At 38.4% G+C, this 20,408-nt stretch overlaps 1 protein-coding gene across 2 annotated transcripts in view; it reads right to left on the bottom strand.

Moving 5' to 3' along the window:
• Positions 1–20,408, bottom strand: part of LOC116325222 (ras-related protein Rab-26-like) — a 54,456-nt gene that overhangs the window by 11,541 nt on the left and 22,507 nt on the right. For both annotated transcript variants that reach the window (XM_031746053.2, XM_039611561.1), the window contains 3 exons: positions 18,654–18,695; positions 17,579–17,645; positions 12,642–12,694 (listed from right to left, as the gene is read on the bottom strand). In XM_031746053.2, coding sequence (XP_031601913.1) covers positions 12,642–12,694; positions 17,579–17,645; positions 18,654–18,695 — 162 coding nt within the window. The remainder of the gene's footprint in view (positions 1–12,641; positions 12,695–17,578; positions 17,646–18,653; positions 18,696–20,408) is intronic.

The following is a 20,408-nucleotide window of genomic DNA, read 5'->3' as shown; positions in this document are numbered from 1 at the left end:
AATTCCGTGCTTAAGTCAAATAAAAGATCAGCACAACAATACTCACGGTAAAGACATAGCACGTTTCTATGCGCATGTTTGGGCCAAGTCTTCTTTTGGAAGCTAATACCTGTCACTTGTGGAATGGAAAGAGAAACATATGGTGCAATAAAAAAGGAATCAGGAGCAGTGGGAAACTTTTCACAATAAAGGACAATAAAAGCCCCAAAACTTGTGTAATAAATACCACACATTAACACCAATAACACATTAGTTACTCCCAATACAATACGCAGAATCTCTTTGCATATAATAATGAAGGTGACAATCCTCAAGGAGCCTCGTAGTTTGACCCAACTTTTCCTCTGCTGCACTTTTGTCTAAGCACATTTGCTATGGGTGACAACGCTATTCTTGCCAAGCTTTGATCAGAGTGTAACACCAAGAGACAAGAGAGGGGAGAAATCTGCTCCCAACAACAGGCAGAGTCAAAATGAACCAACCCACAGGAGCGCAAAGAGAAAATGGGGCTTCTCCCCTGAGAGGAGGTTTATGCAGCTGTGCTAAACAGTGACACTGTGTCACCGCCTGACACTCGGGGAAGACACTGAAATCCTGTCACACTTGGGGCAATCCTGTCACACGTGCACGCAGAAACAAATCTGCATGCACGTGCAATGCATGATAACAACAATAATGATACTAAAGTGGTTTTATTGTCGCCAAAAATTATTGTTGGCTTTTATGAATAACTCATTGCATGTGCCATCTTTCGTACATTTAGACCGTAAAGGCATACACTATTTAGATTAGTGAGTAAAGCAAATTTAACAAACAACTGGTGTGTTATAAAACTTGACAATTAAAAAGAAGGAAGAAAGACAGAAAGAAAAAGACACTGACAACGACAGGCCTGTAAGTTGACGTCTGTAGCCTGACAGGGAAGAGAAAGGCTTTCATGTTTATAAAAGAGCAGCTGACGTGTACATCTGCCAGCAAACATGGGTGTGAGACATGTCGGGATGACTGATGTGCTTTGAAAAACGGCAGTCGTAGTGAATATGAGCATGAGTAAGAGTGATGCTCTCCTCCAAGTTGTTTTTGCACTCGAGCCGATAAACATATTTGCTGACCTTAACTTTTGTCTCTTTCGTTTCCAAGTTTACACACACCGCACCAAACTGCAGCTGAAATCATGTACAGCAGTGTGCTGCTCTTTATGAATCCAGTTAAACAGCACTAAATGTCTACTAGCATCAACTATATAATCTCATTGAGAAGTCACACGACATTTTTTAGAGCAAAGTTAATAAAATTAAAAGCTTGTCGTAAAATATTGCTGTCACTGGAGGAAGTGTGGCTGATGAGTGCAAACACTCATTAGACTGTTCATGTTTAGGTTTTATGAGTACAAGCAACCAACAATATACTGTAGATGGAGATTACAGCAGGAACACTAACATAATGGTATAATGGCAGCCAAACACATGGTATTATCCTTATTGAAAGTTATATTCTATGTTGCATGGTGCATTAATATTTTACAGTTATAAATAGCTGTTCTGAGAGATACCAGATTACACTGTAATTTAACAGGGAAATGGGGCATCAAGTCTTGTATATGACATAATGGGAGTGAAGTATATAACATTTTTACTTTCTCTTGTGTTCCACTTTTTAAATAGAAAATTCCTCTGAATTGTTCTATTGATCTAGAACAAAAAAAAAGAAAGAAAGAAAGAAAGAAAGAAAAGAAAAGAATGGATATATTAAAAGCTTCTTGCTCTTCTTGGCAAGATCTCAAAGTGTAAGCACAACAAGCATAAAAACACACACTCATCATTGGCCACCTTTTTAGGAACACCTTGCTAGTACTTGGTTGGACCCCCCTTTTGCATTTAAACTGCCTTAATTCGTTGTTGCTCAGATTCAACAAGGGGCTGGAAATGTTCCTAAGAGATTTCGGCTTATATTGACACAGTTGCTGCAGATTTGTTGCAGCAACTATGTGATGCGAATCTTCCGTTTCAAGGTTTTTGGATAGAAAGGTATTTTGATTGACATCATGTGACTGTGGAGGGCATCTGTGTAGAGAGAACTCAATGTCATGTTCAAGAAACCAGTTTGAGATGATTTGAGCTTTGTAACGTGGTGCGTAACCTGCCTAAAACAGTCATCAGAAGATTGATATTGTCTGTAGTAAGTAAACTGTGACATTTCAAAAATGCCTAGTTGGTACGAACGGGCCAAAGTCTGTCAGGAAAATATCCCCAACACGATTACACAACCACGGGCTTCATTTGTTGAGAAAAGCAAATCGGTTTTGAGCTTTGACACGTCTTCAGTTTAGAGATGTTCTTCTGCAGATCTTGATTTTAGTGGTTATTTGAGTAACACAGCAGCTGCCCCTCCCTGAGCCTGGTTTTGCTGGAGGTTTTTTCCTGTTAAAAGGGATTTTTTTCCTTTCCACTGTTGCCATGTGCTAAGTCAATTCATTACTTCAGTTTTCTCCATATTATTGTAAGGTCTTTACATTACAATATAAAGTACCTTGAGGTTACCAGCTGTTGTCATTTGGCGCTTTAGAAAGAAAACTGAATTGAACTGAATTGAGTTACCGTTGCCTTCCTGTAAGCTCAAAGCAGCCTGGCCATTCTCCTCCAACCTCTAGCATCAACAAAGCACTTTTGACTAGAGAACTCTGGCTTGCTGGATATTTTCTCCTTTTCAGACTAGTCTATGTAAAGTCTAGAGATGCTTGTGTGGGAAAAATCCCAGTAGATCAGCAGTAGCTGAAATACTCATAGCAGCCCATCTGGCAAAAACATCCATGCCATTCAAAGCCACGTAAGTCATTTTAGCCCCATCTTGTTTTAAACTTAAGCAGGTCGTCTTTACCAGGTCTATGTGTTTATATGTACTCCGTTGCTTCTCTGCGATTGGCTGATTGGAAATTTGAATTAAGAAGCCGTTGCACAGGTTTACCTAACGAAGTGGCCAGTAAATGTATGTATTTATTTCTGTGTTATAACAGAAAGTGAAACCAACTACTGTAATGTAATGTAAATGTAATATGAGGCATCAGTGATTCAGCAGTATTTCCATTTTTAGTTCTTCATCTTTGTGGATTGTGTAGTGTGATATTGCACACTACAGTTCACTGTCACAGTAAGAAAAGGTAAAGTCAAATAATGTTTTACTGCATTTGTTCACACAAATTCTCAAATCAAGGTGGTGCAGTAGTTGCACTGTTGCCTGTGTCTCAGGTTTCCTCCCATGCTTGTTAGTTTAAGTGGTGATTCTATATTGGCCGTAGGTGTGTATGTGAGTGTGGGTGGTTTTCGGTTTCTCTGTAGCCTTGCAATACACTGGCGACCTATCCCGGGTGTAGCCTACTTCGCCTGGTATGACAGCTGAGGTATGCTCTGGTCCCCTCAGCACTCTGATTTGAACAATTGGTTACGAAAAAGAAGTTATTGGAGGAGTAATTTAAATCAGTTCTTAAACCCTGCCAGTGCACTCGATGGCACCGGTCTTGTAAATGGACCCGTGTTTCTTCAAATTATGCATGCATGACTAACAAAGAGAAAAATCAGTAATTTAAGGTTTCAGTATGTTCTGAAGGGAAAGAAATGGAGTGTTCAAAATGCCAAGTGGCAGTAAAATACTGACTCACTGCAAAGGGGATTAAGGTTTCCAAAGCTGCAATAGAAAAAGAACAAAAGTCACATATCTGCAAATGTGCCACTTTGCTAGATTTTCATCACAATGAACTAATATTACCTCATGACAGGAATTTGACTTGCAGTAATCCCCCAGTTAAGTTCAATTCAATTTCTTTTGCTTATCCAATTCAATTTGAATACATTCAAGTTTGTTGTTGTGAGTTAGTGCTGTATAAATAATCACTTCAAGGCACTTTATACTGTAAGGTAAAGACCCTACAGTATCAAATTAACCCCTATAAGAAATACTTTGTGAAAGTGGGGAGAAAAACTCTCTTTAAACAAGAAGAAACTGTGGGCAAAACCAGGTTTAGGGAGGGAGGAGGTGTCTGTGGAGGAGAAACAAATTTAATGGCATGCATGGTGGTATATAAAAACTGAATGGGTGTCATATTATGAACTTTTAGGGTCTGTTCTGCTTGTCTGCTAGTCTGTTGTTCTAGTTGCTATTCCCTGTTGGTTTTGCCATCTTTTTATTCTAAGGTTTTGTTAGTTTTAGTTTTAATACCTTTTGCAGTCTAGTTTTTGTTTTTTAGTTATTATTGCTTATAGTTCAGAGCTTCAGGTTATCCTTTCCCCCTTGTGTTCCTGTTGTTTAGCCTTCATCTCCATTTCCCTCTGTGTCTTCCATCAGGTTTATTTCTGTGCCTGTTTTCCTAGTTTAGTTATTGTCAACTTTAAAAATTGAACTTTTGGCCAAAATTAGTTTTATTAGTCGAGAGGAAAAATAAAAAACAATCTAAGGACATATTTTATTTAAGTTGATGTGATAGGAAGTGATAAAACAAAGAGTTAAAAGTGTGGAAAAGCTCCACGAACACCTTAAGCCACATATAAATTTAGCTGACTTTGAGACATTGATATGGGGTCAGCCTGTGTGGGAAGACTCTGGCCTATGCTGAGATACTTCTGTTTTAAAGACAGAACATCTTTGATTCAGTACCACTGCCTTGACATGCTGCAGGCTAATTAACACATGAGACAATAAGAGCAATCTAATACAACAAGCTGTGTTGTGTAAACACATATTGTAGGTGGTAGCAAACATGTACAGCACTGTAATTATACATTTAAATGTTCTGGTTCTTTTAAGCCCTTGAGGGGTATGCTTTTATACATCCACTATTAATTTTTCAACTTCCAGGTCAACCAAGTTAGTGTGTAAATTTTAGCAATTTTTTTTTTCATTTTCTAAGCGAGAAAAAATTGTGTCTCCAAGTCTGGCTTATAGTATGAGGGTTGCTTCTCTTTGCACGAATACTAAGATGTTAGCTACTTAAACACCAGCTGTATTAAATTAATCCAGTGTTTACTTTCTGGTATCTTTAAAAACGTGCAAAAAAAAAAAGGATCTTTTTTAAAAACAAGAGCCACAAGCTGTTCCAGAAACAATGGATAATCAGCCCGTGAAGTGCTAACACTCCTTTTGATTGCTGTTTGTTTTTGTGCTTCGACTGATTTAATAGTGTTGTTCTAAATTCACGTCATCACAAATTCATGTATGTGTGCGAGTGGTTTTTTTTTTTTTTTTTTTTTTTTTTTTTAAAGACAGCTCTCTTCTGCTTAAACAAATGATCGAAAACCAAACAGTGTGAGGTCCCTCTGTCTGGATGATAAAAGGACAGCGCCAATGTGATAAAAAGCCAGAGTAACCACAACAAACACAATGACACCTCTGCCTTTGTTCATGCCAGGTAGCGATACAACCCTCCAAAAAAAGACAAAAGAGGCAGTGCGACGGAAAATGACATTATGTGAAGATAAAATGATACAGACAGAGAGAAACAACGTGTAAGGTAATTGCATGACTCACCTTGGGCAAACACATTTCACACAAAATATAATAAAACAACCTTCCCCAATTTTTTCAACCCTTTATTTGGGTTTTTTTCTTTTCTTTTTCTTTTCTTTTTGTTTTCTCCTTAAAGCGACTCCTAAATAAACTATATATCCCTTCAGATGAAGATATTTTATGCCAAGGAAAGTGTGAATGCAGCAAAGGCATACCTGTACTTCTTGTACTGTCTTTAATGTTGATATAATAACAGGAGAATTGAGCACTTTCTTTTATGACTAAGTTGTTTTCTTTACTTTAACTTCTAAGTGGGTAATGATGCTTTTTGAGGAAGCTAAAGGAGAGACAGTGGCAGTCAAATCATATTTCTCTTCCGAAAATATATGATAAACGGCTTTGACCTTTGACTTGCCAGCCCCCTCACAGGTAAAGAGCTTCTTTCGGCAGAGTTTCAATACACTCAGAGGACCATAAAAGGAGCTTTCTGGTGCAGAAATGTGGTGTTATATAACAAAAAGCGGTGAGATGAGGAAGAGAAAAAGGCCCATAGAATCACTGATTTTGAAGCTATTTTAATGAGGCACCTGTAACATATATCCATCCGCTGGGGTTCTGGTCATATCACTTCTTCTGGAATTGCTTCAACAACAACAAATAGCAAGCGACTTAAATCTTGAGTCTTCATTCATCTTACATTGCTTGTGTGCACGTACTGTAAGTGCCCCCATTTGTTTTGTCACTTTGGGGCTGACATCAAAGTAAATGGAAATGTCCACAGAAAGCAGCTGCCTGAACAATGGTACATCATTTTTTCCTCTGGCGCTTTGCCTCGGCAGATCCACGCTCCACTGGCTGCATCATATATATGACTACAGTAATCTGCGGAAGCAATGGAGCTGACATACTAATAATGTTCCATGCAGGACGCCAATTTAAAGGTGATGTCTGAGCGACAAGGTAACTAAGTTGCAGAGGAACTGACTGTGCAGAATAATCAGGATGATTTCAAAGCACAACAACATAAAACACCTGCAAGCTTGAAACAGGTCGTTTCAAAAATGCCAAAAGTCTCCACAGACTGTGAAATGAATGGTATTTGACTTCATATCACTGCATTATTTAATGACAGTTTCCTCATCACCATCTGGTGCAGTGGTGCCATGACATTTAGCGAACAGCAATGTGTTAGGCAGGCGGCCATTTCATTTGAAGCCAATCCATGCCCCGGGGACACGAGAGAGATGAATGAAGACAGACAGATGAAGGTTTAATCCCCCTCGTTGCTTTCATTGTGTTTCTACAATGCAGACATGTAAGCATGATCAGGCATTTGGACATCTGCAATGCGAGTGCAGTTAGATGGTAATTAATCTTTCAATGATCAGTACCAAAGCCAGACTGTTCAATAAGAAACATTACATTTCATTTGCCGAAAATAAATTTCAATCTAGGCTAGAGCGACTGATCTGCATAGTCAATATCCCAACAGACACAGTGTGTCATTGGAGAGATTAATTTTGAACCCTGCCAGGGGACTGATCAATCCTAAGGTTATCAGAAAGCCCCGGGATTTATTTTTTTAATTTTGAAATAAAAATGCAGGATTAGAAGTGGTATAAATCCCATGAAATAAATGGCAAGACACGTTGGTTGTTAAAACCTGATCGCTCTCTTTCCAGTTCATTGACCTCTGAGCACAACTCAAAAGCCACTTTTGGCTCCCTTGTCACAAGGGGTGGCCACAGTGGATAGCCCTGCATGTTTGATTTGACAGTTTTACGCCAGATGCCCTTCTTGATGCAGCCCTGAAGGGATTTGTGTCTCTGGCTGGAATCAAACTAGTGACCTTTTGGTTACTTCTTAGAAACATGTCTAACCAGATATTTACTCTGGATGGCATTACCTTGGCCTCCAGTAACACTGTGAGGAATCTTGGAGTCGTTTTTGTTTAGGATATACCCTTCAGCATGCATATCAAGCAAGTATACAAGGCCTGCCTGTATCATTTGTGCAATAAATAGAAATAGAATAGAAACATCAGAGTGATTCTGAAAACTTAGTTCCCACATTTATTACTTCTAGGTTGGACTATTGTAATTTATTACCATCAGCTCGCTCTAAAAGCTGCCTGAAAAGCCTTCAGTGGATCCAGAATGCTGCAGCGAGAGTATCAGAATCAGAATACTTGAATAATCTCAGAGGAAGTTATATTCTGACAGGGACTAGAAAGAGAGCACATTTCTCCCATATTAGCTGCTCTTTATGGGCCCTTTGTTAAATTCTGACTTGAATTTAAAATCCTTCTCGTCACATACAAAATCTTGAATAATCAGGCCCCTGTCATATCTTATAGACTGCATAGCATCTTATTATCCTCACAGATCACTTCGCTCTCACACTGCTGGCTTACTTTTGGTTCCTGGAGTTCTTAAAAGTAGAATGGGAGGCAGAGACTTCAGCTTTAAGATTCAAGATTCAAGAAGTTTATTGTCATATACACCGCAAAACACTAAATAGAACTGTTAAGTAAACTTACTTATTTTATGTATCTAAGCAACCATGTAACTATTTCACTGACAGACGCTTCACTTCAGGTACAAAAAGTGTTGAAGGAACTGTAGTGTGTAAATCCAAGTATGGATTTTGTTTTACGAAAGAGAAAATAGGTTTTAAGAACACTTACAGTTAGTTTGCCACTGTTGCAGCTACTTAGAAAGCGGACATTTAAGACAGAGAAGTTAAAACATCTCTGTTTAGGACAGATGATTAACTGAGAGGCTGTGGGACATTTTTTTTTTAAAACTATGAATTATCTAAAGTTTCTTTAGAGGAATCCCAGAATAAAATATAGACTTGCAGAAGAAAAAGCATAAATGTTAACCTACTGATTTTTATAGATTTTGCCCTGACCTCATGCTGTTATAATGGTCTAATAATGACTGAATATCTATTTTAAGACCAACTTTTTTATAAGCTCCAGATGTTAATGATGAGGGGGAATCTCTCATGACTAGACGATTAACAGACAAACAGACAGGAGTGAATAATTTTGATTGGACACTCTCTCTAATTCCCACAAAGAGCAAATGATCTTACTCCTGAATGATGGCACCACAGGGGCCAGGCTGCTATTTAAAACACAAGCCCAGACAAATAATTTGCGGCAGAGGTCTAAATAGACTTTTATAGTCTCCCTGAAGCACCACTTCTGACAAGAAGGCATTCATCATCTTACTAAATGGGTTGCGTAGTTCTGCAAAAATAAAGACTTGCGTTACTTGCCACTGTGTATTATATAAACAAAGCACTGATTGATAGCGCTTGCCAGCACGGCGTGAAACACCTGAGTAACTCTGAAACAGCCAGATGTTTAAGATGTAGCGCACATACAAGAAATACATTCATTTGTGGATGAATTTGACTTTATCTTCAAACCACTTAAAACACAATCCAAGTGACAGCGGCTGGATATTTCAAATGTAACATTCATGAGATGAACTGATTGGACTTCTATTGCCTTACAAGTTGAGTCTTTCTCTCCGAGATGATGGACAGCTTGAATGATGTTAATGCGCTGCTGTAATTGTGTCCTCGAAACACTGCAGAGAGGAGCGGGTCTGAGGGCACGAGAAAAGGATATTTGCCTCTCTCATTTCTGCTTCTCCTTCGGAGTGGCATTCATCACCATTAGTGTTCATTAACATGAGTTAGTGCTCGTTAGGCAGCAGTATGCCAGCAGGCATCTGCAGCTTACCGCCAACATATCTCCTGCCTGTAATAGACACTGACTGAGTGTGAGAGTGGTGGAAGGATATGAAAGAGGGAGGGAGAGGGCTGAGCAGGGTGGGGAAGGACTTGTCAATCTGTGCCTCAGAGGATTAGTGTAAATGTATCAGTAGGAGACTATAACTGTATTAAATAAACGTCAACAATCTCGGGGGCAGTGGTGGTGGGGGGACTCCACCAAGCTGTGAAACATCAAACAAGACAACCAAAAATAGACAGAAAGTCAAGCTGTTCGTTTAACTTCGCTTATCATACTATTTGTGCCTACATTTACAACTCTAAAAAGTAAAAATAGTCTTGTATGAACAAGACAAATAGGGAGTTTTAATTAGATAAGAGCGAAAACAAGTGGGAGACTTGAAGAAAACAGTGGCAGATTTTGATTTTTGGAAGGCCATACTGTGAATTGCTCCATTTGTTTAACTTGGAGAATTGAGTTATATTTAAATCATGCAAAGGGGCTGGTTGTCTACTCAGGCTGTAGGTCCATCAGATATCCATACTCTCCAAAGAATAAATCAGGCTGACTTTGGTGATCTCTCTGACCTTTTTGAGGCAATTTACACATTTGTTTTTTTCAAGAAGCTACAGTTATTTAACAAGCTGCCATGAAACCTGACATATCCACAGATCCATTACCTGATGTGAACTGACACCTTTCATCTATCATTTTGCACCAAGCTTACATGTATACATGTAACAATGTTTGCAGCACACTAAGCTAGAGGTCTCAAACTTATATTTGCTCATGGGTCGCAAACTGGTTAATTTGATCCAAGTTGGCCTGAACAGTAAATTATAAGTTAATAATCTAAACAAATACAAAAATGCTCCACAGCCTCCGAAAATGATTACCTATCTCAGATATCCAAAGCAAATAAGTACAACAATAAGTCTACACAACTAGTCTCACTTAGTTTACTAAAATAAAGTGCTTTCAGGCTAATTTATAGTCATTCTTAAATATGGTATGCTTGTACATGCACTTCACTGAATAATGTATGCTTGGTTTTTCAAAGTAATGCAATAAGAAGTGAAGAATATTGGCACAATTAATGTCACAATTAATACAGAGATGCATTTTACACTTCTATCCTGCTGCACTCCCTTTTAAATCTTTTCTAATCAGTTTGCAGTCTTCAAATCTGAGTGTTGTCCTTTATCTTTGTTAAATACATTTAGATTTGGGACAAATGAAAGAAAGTCTCACACCGAGTTTAAGCAATTTCTATGGTAATTTGTTAGATTTTGTGCTAATATATCTTATTGATTTGCAAGAATAAATATTAATTGATTAATTATTTTTTTAACTAATAGTGTTTGTTAGTATCTGGTGTTTCTCGTGAAATATATACAGTAAATATGTAGTGAAAAAGTCAAATTTGTTACACAGCAGGTTAGAGCAGTATGCAGGTATACCCATCGGTGTCCTCACAATCTGGAGATTGTTGGGACAGTAAAGACTTCCATATAAAAAATAGCCCGAAGCACTGTGTGTTGGACCATGAAGACAAGGGCCAGAGGCCTGTTCTAGCTAGATTTTGTGTCAGATAGCTGACAGTTTGCTACTCGTACTCCCCTGTGTTACCGCTTTGCCAACGTATCAGTCCTTCCTCTCTGCATTCTGTACTCACATAACCCCCCCAACCCCCGCCCCCCACTCCCACTTTAGCTGTTGTTCAAATCTGGACTTGAGAAGCATCATTCCTGCTTCAGTGATCTCACAGGGCAGATAGGCACATCACATTTCTCTAGCACAGGCTGGTAACAAACAGGCTCTTCGTGCCTTAACAAGCCCTTTGGTGCACTGAAAGAATCCTTTTTTGGTCACTGTAAATTAAAGCAATTGCAAATTGTGTCCCCTTGTGCTGCAGGTTATACTTATTACACAGAGGGGAACAAGTGCTATGATTACAAAGTGACACCAGCTGGCACAGCTCTATCTCTTTTGACAACCATTATTACTGAAGAGGGTAATGGGTGAAAGAGGTTTCTGCAAAAGCTGCCATTTTGCAGCCCTTTCTGACAGTTATTTCACACTTACTGGTGCCAAATTGTCAAATGATTTAAATGTATTTATGATAATGAGTAATATTGTTTAGCCTGTGCTCCTAACATCAATGAAAAATATTTTTCCCATTTAAATATTGGAACAAATTGGTTTCTTTATAGACTAAGTGCATCTTTTCAAGTCCTCCCCTGCTGTGTTCTTTTTTGATTTCTAACTGCAAGAGTTTTGCTTGTTCTTTTAACACAGTATATAACATAATTAATATACGGCAGAAAATATCAGTTTTGTTCTGAAATCTATGAATCAATAAAGAAAGTTCAGGGAAGAAAACACTATCCTGCAATTTGGGATTTAAACAGACTGACTGGATCTAACTGCTGTGTTTAAGCAAAACTATAAGCCCACAACAAGTTCTGGACTGAGTTAGTCTCATTATAAAAACAATAATAAATGGTTTCATATACACAAGTGGTCATGTGATTATTATTAGTTTAATCCTTCATCATCTAATCTGTTTTGAGTGCCCCTGCTGTCCGAGTGCATCCATTACTTCCTAGTAGACAAAAAGAGAATTTTAAGATGACCTTGCAGAAATACTAATATTGACCTACTGGCCAATATTAGTGCTACTGGCCTAGGTGCCTAACGATAAGGCCAAATGTGGCCGACAGATGCCCCCCTAGTGATTCATAAAATAAACTAAGTTAACTACATTTGTAAAAAATATTTTTCACTTAAAAATTCAAATAGTCACTATGCTCCTGAGAAATATGACAAAGTTTAGACAATAAGGTAACCATGCTACCCCTCACTCAGTAACTTTCAGTCTTCCTTCATATTCCTGTTCCGATTAGTTATTTCATTCAAGTCTCCCCTTTGCATAGACCTCATTCATACATCCCCCACTGGACAGTATGGGAAGAACTCCATAAGGCCACAAATTACAATGTCATAGTAATCAATCTCCATTTTACTGATTGCCATTTTGTCATGATGTTGTTCATCATTACAAAGTCAGATTGTACTTCCACTTATTCCAGTGATGATGAATAATGTATGAGATGTCACAGATGATTTTTTGACATTTGTGGCCCTGATCCAGTCAGATCCTTTCAGTATTTAAAGACTAGTGAAAAGCACATGTCAGGGATAGAAACCCGTGTCCCTGACCCACCCCAGACGTCTTCACTAGCAGCTTCCTCTCATCCTCGACTCTGATCACAATACAGTATTTTTAAGGTGAATTTTGAAATGGACAAGTGATGTGGTCATACTGCGTACTTGCAAAAAAGTGAGTACTATTTTGTTTTATGGACACAATTATTTAATCAAGAAATTGACTAACCTGTATGTTGTCAAAGGATGATTTGTTGGTGACGTCATACAGCAAGAGAAGAGCTGAAAGAAACAAAGCAAAAGATCCCATGTAAAAAGTTGTGGCATTAAAAAAAAAAAAAAACTTTAACATTGATGCATTACTTCATATGAGCACCAACGTAATTTTGCAAACAAAAACATATAAAAGCAGGATACGTTTAATATTTTCAAGCATCCTAATGAATATAAGTGAAATACAGAGAGCTGTTCTAACTCTATGTAGCAGTTTACCTGAAGATTCTCAAGAAGCAGCGAGACACTGCAGCTGAGAAAGGAAGCGCCCAAGGAGGGATGAACACGATGAGGACTGACAGCTATGTAACAAAGCTGAGGTCTGCCAGACTTGTGCTGCAGGTGTTTCTCGCTCTTTTGCAATTGGTCACCACTAAGTGGATGAAGTCAGGACACATTAAAATCATAACCTGCAAGTCTCCGTTTTATTGGATGCCTTTCCGCTATCTGAATTCAACATCTTATCCAGCTTTTTTTCTAATACTAATGTTAAAATGTCAGCAGGTGTCAGCTTCAGATGTTCGGTTAGTATCTTCCCCTCACAAATCTGAAGGTTTTTGCACTGTAGAACACATGGCACAGTCAAGCTAAGCTTTAAATGAAGAGATTGTGAGGATAGAAGAAGGGAACTGATAAAAAGCAACAATTAAAGAAAAACAGCAAAGCTATTAAGATGAAATAAGGGATCACTTCCCACCACTGTGGCTCCAAGACAGAGCTAGACTAATAGGTAATGGAAGAATCTTTATTATGAAAGCATACTCACAACTTTCATGTCAGTTTAGGCTGTAAAATGTGTATTTTTAGACTTTTATTGGCTCTACCCTTGAGTTGTTTTCCTGCCTGCCTGGCTCTTCTTGTTTATACATGCGAATTTCTTTATTTCTGTCGATTCCTCTTATATTTTGAAGGTTATTCTTTCCTATATTGACTTAGTTTCTTGTCCAAGTGAACAGTACACCACCTTGAATGCGTGTCCAAACCATCTCTGCGATTGTGGACTCACTACACATACAAATCCAAGTTCTTTCCTCACTCATCATTTCAGGATGGACTCGGTAATAGAAAGAAATGGTTTTGGGGGAAAGGTTGTAGATGACTTTGTACTCGTTTCTGAACGGTGCTCCATTATTTATAAATTATAAAAAAGACAGACTACCAAATAGGAGCATTTTTGGAGGTTTTGTTGTAAAAGCTGGTATAAAATTGTCCATCACTAAGCAGAAAAGACCCCGTGACAGGCATACATAGATCTGACAGTGGTAAAAATGTTGCAGAAGATTAGTGTCCTTCCATCTGAGACAGCTGAGGGCATTTGGAGCTTATCAGTGTGTTTCTACCTTACTCCTTAATTAAGAGCAGCTCCAAGTGTGACTCCCCACTGAGGAGTTAATTTTTATGCAGTCTGAATATCTTGAAAGAATGGGATTAACTAATCCCTTCTTCTACACCAAATGGCATGTATATATTTTAGTGATGTAGCTTGGTTCAGGACAAATGAAATTTTTAATACTAAAGAGAGAATTTTTGCTGAACTGAAATGCTTCTGTTTTAGCCCACTTCTTCTATTCTGTCTGTCTTGAGTCATAATTTGTTCTGATGCTGGTTTTATTAAAGTGCTTGTGTAGATAAGGCATAAACATTTAAACTACAGGAAATGTCCCAGTGCTGAAACAATAACCACAGATTTTCTTTTGAATTGAGCTGAAAAATACCTGATGACTGTCTGCATATACTCCCACACACCAAATACCTTGCCCATCCACCAACATCTAAAATAATCCTCTCTTCATGCCATTCTCTCCATGTTCTCTTGCAGAGCAATTCCTAATTCAGAGTCTTTGTGCTCCTACACTTCTCTCTCTGCGGTGCCACTTTAGCTGCGGAGCCCCTCGCTCCAGCTCTACTCCGATAGCCTAAATATTATTTCAGTGACAAATGGCTTCATTTATAATTGTCCATTTCAGCTTCATGAAGGAGTGCATATCCACTGTGTGTAAACAGGGAAAAGAAGGAATTGTTGGACTTTTCCAAACTGAATTAAATGGAAATACATGGAAATGCCAAAATGTCACAAAAGAATCATAAAACAGTTACCGTTACCTGTGGGTCTGATCAGTTTTGGGGACTTTGGCAATTTTCTTGTGTGGTTTTTGGCATTGGATATAGTACAAGGTTTGGTCAATAGGATCTGCAACTCCACCAAAAATCATATCTAATTTGCTTGTCTCATTGTGCACCTGCTGACCGCTTCAAGCATCGCTGCAATTTTCAGATCACCCCATTCTGACTGCATCTGTATTATGACTGTATTTCAAGGAAGATGATACAGACGCCAGGTTGGTGAGTAGTGATGATGTTTGTTAGGCTCAAACTGCTTTATTAATGTGCTCAATGATGCCTTGTGATGTTACAGTAGAACTGTAGCATTAACAAAACATTAAAAGCCTGACCCTGGAGGACGATTTCACAATGAATGTGGTGCGCATGCGGAAATAAATGCAGAGCATGGGCGCTGCCTTTGGGCTTGAGAATGCTTGCTCTTCAATTGAAGGCTGGGATTTAGTCTCTAGGTTGTAGTCAGAGAAGCTCTGTCTTTCTCTGTGATAATCTTCAACAATGGGGTTGGACCAATCTGACACAAAAGTTGATATTTGTTGTCTGTAAGCAAGATTTCAGAACAGGAATTCCACAGAATGATCCAAACAACAGGAGCTGTGGGAGTGGTGCAAAGCTGCCCATGGATACCACCTTAAAGAGGAGTCAATTTAATGCAGGACTTTAAAGATATAACATTTGGAAAAGAAAATTTAACATGTTTTATATACCTTTTCCATTTAATCTTGTGGTATACAGCTTGCATATAGTTGCAAAATTAACTAAAATAAAACACCTTGTGCAGTAAAGCACTTAAACATTTATGTACCATTTCAGTCATAGCCTTGCCCCAAGGTCTCTTTGCATTAGCAGTACATTGATGTAGACAGATGTATAAAGCAGCTTCAAACAAAACCTGCAACAGCTGCCTGGTTACATGAAGAAGCAGAAGAAAAGTTACACTGCTGGAAATAACTCTGGTTTGTTTGCAGGCTTTGGGGGAAGCACAGAACACAGCATGAAGACAGACAGGGAGATCAAACTGTGTGAGCTTTTGTTTGCAGAAAGCTCACACATAAAGCTGGGGAACCACTACAGCAGACCTTTTGCACAACGCTTCAGAGACTTCAAAAATCGACTGACAGTCTGGTCCTGAAACGGGAGTTTGTTCAGATTAAACAACGTTGCACAGATTCACAGTCAGCAGCACTTATAGGCTTGGTATCAACATGAGTTTTGAAGCGATGTGTGAAGGACTTTCTTTGTGCCTATTGGCACAAAGAAAGAGTTTCGTGTAAAGAAAAGTCTACACTATTCCACTGAACCTGTCACGGTTTTATTAATGCTGCAGTGGCCACAAAAAAATTTAATATTCACATCACATCCTGGATATTTTTCTCCAATAGCAGTTCAGGCTTTATTAAATTCTTGTCTCACACACGCTCTTAGAGCGGCATTAAAAGAATCTAAAGTTGATTAGGATGTTGGAACATTCTCTCATTTGCTCCACGGCAGTAATGGAAAAATAACAAAATTCCGACACAAAGATGAGTAAGACTACATTCCAGACATATGTGATGTGGTTTTCAGAAAACAAGATGTGTCCCCAGGGCATCTTGCCTGAAACTCACCCTGCTAAAAGTCTGTTAGGGTCCCCTTATTACAGGAGACAGAGACAATTCGGTGAAACAAAACCTGGTGTAATTATGCAGGCTGACCGCCAAACCCTAGCATAGATAATACACGGAAACAGATGATTTTGTTCTATCATTTATGCATAGTTGGTCACACACCAAGCCAAACCCCAGCTTAAGTTCCACAAACTTAAATTGATTTAAACTGGCACACTGATCCAGATGGTTGATCCCACAAGAATCCCCAAATGCCCCGAGATTATAAGATGAAAGGAAGTGATGCATTCACATAAGCGCACAAAATTACAAACACATACTGAAACGTTCAGTGAATATCAAGCAGAAAAAACAAAACAAAACATAGAAGCAGCGCTGATATTTACTTAAAGACAGGTTAGGTCTGCTTAGAAATCTGAATTAAACAGTCATTTTTATTCAGTAATTCCTTGGTGAACATTATTTAGTAAGGATAAGATCCTGGATAGGAAAAAGCCTGAGAAATCAGAGTATTTTTGTTCGGATTTAGTGTATCATACACCAGGTTATTCACATTTGATCAAAGACACTTCCAAAAAAGACTTAACATGATTACCAACTTCATGATAACTCAATGTAATGTCACAACTAAGAGCTTTCTAATTAACTTACATAGTGACTAATGACATCAAAATGAATACAAAGTAGACATAAACACATGCTGACTCACACCCATATGTGATGACTGATTACACATCATCAGAGAGTCCCCGAATCCTGAAATTGCTGCCCTTCTATCTCAGCTGAAGTGTTATAAAGCTTCAGCGCTTGACAATTCTGCAGCGTGGAACAAAAGCAATCTCTTCTACGCTTTGATACAAAAAAGGCTGTGAAATACAACTGCTGTAAAACTTTAGTTTGATGGCAATGCATTGTCTTTGAAAACATCAGCACTCCCTTTCATTGTGCGCAGTGTATGAACTCGAATCCAGTGCCATTCGCAAAATATTCATCAAATGGCAGGAAAAATAAAAGTTCACAATTTGCATACAAATTCACTGGCTTTCATTGCATAATGGCTGAATGGCAGCTGCATATAATAACACCTTTTTGACAAGAACAAAGTTAAATCATTAGTATAATAATCAAGAAAAGATATTAAAGTGTGTATTTATGTGTGTCTCACCGTGGGCATCACGGTAGTAGGCATGAGTGACACTGCGGAACCGCTCCTGTCCAGCTGTGTCCCAGATCTGCAGATAATTAGAGAGGGAGGTGATCATTGAATAGAAGAAGAAGTTTCCGTCTTTTTAATAAGCCTTATGTTTGCTCACTCAGCTGGAAGGCACTCACTGTGAAACCACCCATTCAATTCACTCTGTGATTTTGGATAAGCATAGAATATGGTAATTAGATCTATGGGACTCAAACTTACTAACACAGCACTGAAAAAGACTGGTAGCTCTCAACAACACCAGCAGCTTGCATATCAGAATTGTTCTGGCTAGTGTGCAAATAATTTCCTTTGTACTTGTCACATACAACAAAAAAACGATGGTATTAATTAAAGTCATGTTTCTGTACAGTGGAAAAATGTGGGTACTATGTAAATTAATTCCCATTCAAGCTCCTATTTTATCACCAGCTAGTGAGTTTCATCAGTCTGCTGTTGCTAGGGAGGTTGTCTATACTGAGCATCAAAAGTTTTTGCAAGGTTTGTAACAATATTGATATGATTGGCAAAACCAAACCAGTCACAGGCCATTTCACTAAAAGATGCTAAAACATCTTTGGTCACTGCAACCACCTCTATTTGTAATTTGGTCCATTAGCATCAGCATAAAAATATTACCCAATTTGCAGCTTGAAGATCATACCATAGATTGGATATATACAGTAGTACCAATTTCTTGTGTCAGATTTATTTTTACCTCAGTCTGGGTCATAATACTGAACAGAAATCACCTGGCTGATACTAAGTTTTCCAATCTCAGTGGAATTGGCTCATTAAGTCTTTCTCCCCCATCAGCACTGTATCTCCCCAGAGTTTGGCTCCGATGGCAGTAATGTTTTCTACTCTCTATGACAGACCTGTGATGATGACTTCAACCTATCAACCTGTTTATTTAACAATAAATAAATAAATAAATAAATGTGGCATGCATTTCAAGATTTCTTTCAGTAATCTGCACCTTTGTAGGGACAGGTTACATACCAGACTATGTTTTTAGAATATTATCTTAATAAATTAGATTTCTTACCTGGAGCTTCACCTTGACTCCATCAATGTTCAGGACTTTATTCTGAAAATGAAAGCCAGAAATGATGTAGGTAAGCAGTGATTTAAATGACAGTAGCTAAAATTTACAACATTTTCCTGTATATGGCAGAAGCACCCTGATGTGTATGTGTGTGTATCTGAGGTTAGACAACTGGTTAACAGTATTTTCCACCTCATCCTCTAGTCTCTTCCATCCACAGTCTCCTCTCCACTCAATCAATATTGCATGTGTGCACCTTACTTTGGCCCCTTTTTGAAGAAGCCTCGCCTTTTTCCTCCAGAGGATTAACCCCCTTTGCTCTCCTTACCTGCCTCTGTTTTTTTTTTGTTTTTTTTATCTTACGGAGACATTCCTCTGATCTGATTCAATCTGCTCTAACACAGCTCAGTGGTGCTCAGCCAAACGGACCTGGCAGGTTTAGGTTTAAGGTTGGCCTAGTCTTGACAGCAGGTTTCACACCCTTCCATCAGGTTTTTGTTTTGTCAAAATTATACAAAAAAAGATTTGGTTCAAATTTAAAAAAAAAAAAAAAAAAAAAAAAAATCAAGACTCATCATTTACAGGAATATACATTTTTAACCTGATGATCAATACTAGTCACTGTAGTCCATATGTTCATCTGACTGTGGACATACTGTGGACTGTGTAGTCCTAAGAGAGAAAGTAAACATCACAGCTTTTCCGTGTGCTTTCTTCCATGATCATCATGTAAAAAAAAGTAATAAATAAAACCATCCTGACAAAGTGAACTAGGCTAAAAGATCTAAAAAAGGAACACATCATGCCATGATCTAAAGAAGCAACGTCCTTGACAGGCCTTGGCTGGCCTACCAAACTTATTCCAGTAACATCTAAAGAACTGCAGACCTTGTCTTAGTCGTCTTGTATCGTCTTCAGGTTATTGTTGAATTGTGAATTCTGAACTAAGAACATCATCATGATGATCCCAAAGACTTTTGGGAAGGTTTTCTGTGGACTGATGAGACAAAAGTTGAAATTTTGGAAAGACCGAGTCTTGTTACACCTGGTAAAACTAACAGCATTTCATAAAAAGAACTTCATACCAACAGTCACGTGGTGGTGAACCATCTACACTTATTGAACCATCGACTTAAAAAAAACAGCTAATAAAAATGATACTTTTCATCAGAGTTAGTACATTTGTTCCAGAGAGGAACATAAAAGTCTGCGAGAAATGTCACAACATTTATTCTGGTAGTCATCAAGACATTTCACCAAAACCACAAAGCTCAGACTTATGGGACACAATTTCTACAGTCTACATTTTGAGTGACTTTAGTCATTAGACTTTAGATCTTTAGATCTACTTTAGTAGGAGACCCGACCACCTGCCATTGCCACCCCATCATCCATCCATCCATGTCTGGGAAGCTTTGCCCAGACTTCTCTCTTCTCACCCACCTCCTCTAGCTCTCAGAAAAACTGAAGCATTCTCAGGCCAGTCAAGGGTGTCCTTGGTCTGCCCCAGAATCTCCATGCAAAAAAAAAAAAAAAAAAAAAAAAAAAAAAAAAAAAAAACTGTAGCTGGCTCATTTTTATACAGAAGAGCAGAGGCTCTACAGTGAATCTCTACTAAAAGACAAAGTCCCTCGTATTATTTCAAAGGGTGAGGTCCGACAAAACGTGGAGGAAGCTCTTTTCTGTATTTTAGGTATCCACGACCTCATTCTTTCCGTCACTACCCACAGCTTGTGGCCATAGGTCAAGGGTAAA

The sequence above is a fragment of the Oreochromis aureus genome, linkage group 4 (genome assembly GCF_013358895.1).
Source record: "Oreochromis aureus strain Israel breed Guangdong linkage group 4, ZZ_aureus, whole genome shotgun sequence".
Classification (NCBI taxonomy): Eukaryota; Metazoa; Chordata; class Actinopteri; order Cichliformes; family Cichlidae; genus Oreochromis; species Oreochromis aureus.
This window is presented reverse-complemented; position numbering and strand designations above follow the sequence as displayed.